We start from the raw sequence: 1,545 nt of genomic DNA, 5'->3' as shown, positions 1-1,545 counted from the left end.
ATACCACTGAGTTCAGCCTCGTTTTTCTCAGCCATTTTCAAGTGGATATTGGATAATGGTTTGAGGTTTTTTCCCTCTCCCCGTATATTTCACATCATATTTAGTAGTTATATATATAAAAGATACATGTTGCTCACTTAAAAATAATAAAAATAAGCTACTTGTGATCTCTCTCTAGATCTATGTAGAGAGAAGGGGAGGGGTTATAGTATAGGATTTATTATGATAGAAAGCAAAGACATTCTGATAAAACTTTCATTGTATAATTAATTTTGAAATATATAATTTATTTCTGATCTTCGATCATGCATGACACAAAATTGGAACAAAGTCACACAAACTTGATAAAAAAAAAACGAATCCATCCCCTCAGCAAACCAAACAAATTTCTAATGTACAGTCGATTTCCTCGTAGAAAAAGATGAAAGAATCAAATAAAGAAGGGATTCAAATACATGGAATGCGATTTATACTTAAGGAAAAGAGTTTTATATATAGCTCAAATCTATTCTAACGAAAATTAGAAGTACTCATATTGTTGATCCTTCCATATTAGTTAATACTAACACCATAATTAACAGCTTATGCTCATTTTAAGCATTTTTATTATTAATGAATTTTTTAGCTTATGACAAAAAAAACACCATGATTAACACCATGAAGTTGTTCTGAGAAGTAAACTCACTAAGCAAATCCCAATGTATAGAAAAACACAACTTTGATTAGAATGATTACAAAGATTAATTTACAATCACGACACACAAATGATCACATCCACTCCTCAGGCTTGATCACCAATATTCTCCGACCGATCAGACCGTAACTCTATGCATACATATTAATCATGCCACAAACTCATATACAAATTACACAAATTAATGTCCCCATCATTTAGACACAGACACCCACCCCCCACGGCCACAAATACAAAATCAAACCAACATTACATGTAGATATAAAAATCAGAAGAAAAAATTAAGAAAGAAAATTGCTCTCCCAAGAATTAAATTTTGTAGGGTTGACACAAATCGAGTGAGACACATCAAGAAGGTTATACATACCCTGCCCAATTTGGGCCATGCATAGTTTTTTCCACAAATCCTTATTACATATCCCTAACTTCGAAGTAGTTCTTGTTCTTGACAACTATGTCATACATGTGCATGGACCTGAACTTGTTGAAATCCCTTGGGAGAGAAATTAGGTGCACGGTGGAGCGTTTGTGGAACTGAAGCAAATCAGGGTCATCATAGTAACGCTCCCACCCCAGTGAGCTAAGCTTGTGCTCCAACACTGCATAGGAAGTGATGATTTCGTTGCTTGCAGTGTGAACCAACACCTTGCGCTCTGAGCCAGGGTTCTCCACCAGCCTCACCACACCGTTCTTGAAAACCCAAACCCCAGACATATTCTTAGCTTAGAAACAAGAACTAGAGGCACAACAAATTGAAGAATAAGAAGAACAAATTAATACCAAGTGTTTTGAGTGTTTACTTTTGAGTGCTTCTGAGTTAGTGTGCAATGCAAGATGGGGAGGGGAGTATG

The 1,545-nt window shown here is 35.5% G+C and overlaps 1 protein-coding gene across 1 annotated transcript; it reads right to left on the bottom strand.

Moving 5' to 3' along the window:
• Positions 1 to 699: 699 nt before the first annotated feature.
• LOC114387343 (flowering-promoting factor 1-like protein 3) lies at positions 700 to 1,545 on the bottom strand. The gene has a single exon (XM_028347516.1). The coding sequence runs from the start codon at positions 1,406 to 1,408 to the stop codon at positions 1,106 to 1,108; it is 303 nt and encodes a 100-aa protein (XP_028203317.1). The 5' UTR covers positions 1,409 to 1,545; the 3' UTR covers positions 700 to 1,105.

Source organism: Glycine soja, chromosome 15 (genome assembly GCF_004193775.1).
Source record: "Glycine soja cultivar W05 chromosome 15, ASM419377v2, whole genome shotgun sequence".
NCBI classification, from domain to species: domain Eukaryota; kingdom Viridiplantae; phylum Streptophyta; class Magnoliopsida; order Fabales; family Fabaceae; genus Glycine; species Glycine soja.
The sequence above is the reverse complement of the archived record's forward strand: the minus strand, read 5'-3'. Positions and strand labels throughout refer to the sequence as shown.

Coding starts and splice junctions, on each gene's coding strand:
- LOC114387343 (XM_028347516.1), bottom strand. CDS start 1,408: ATGTCTGGGGTTTGGGTTTTCAAGAACGGTGTGGTGAGGCTGGTGGAG.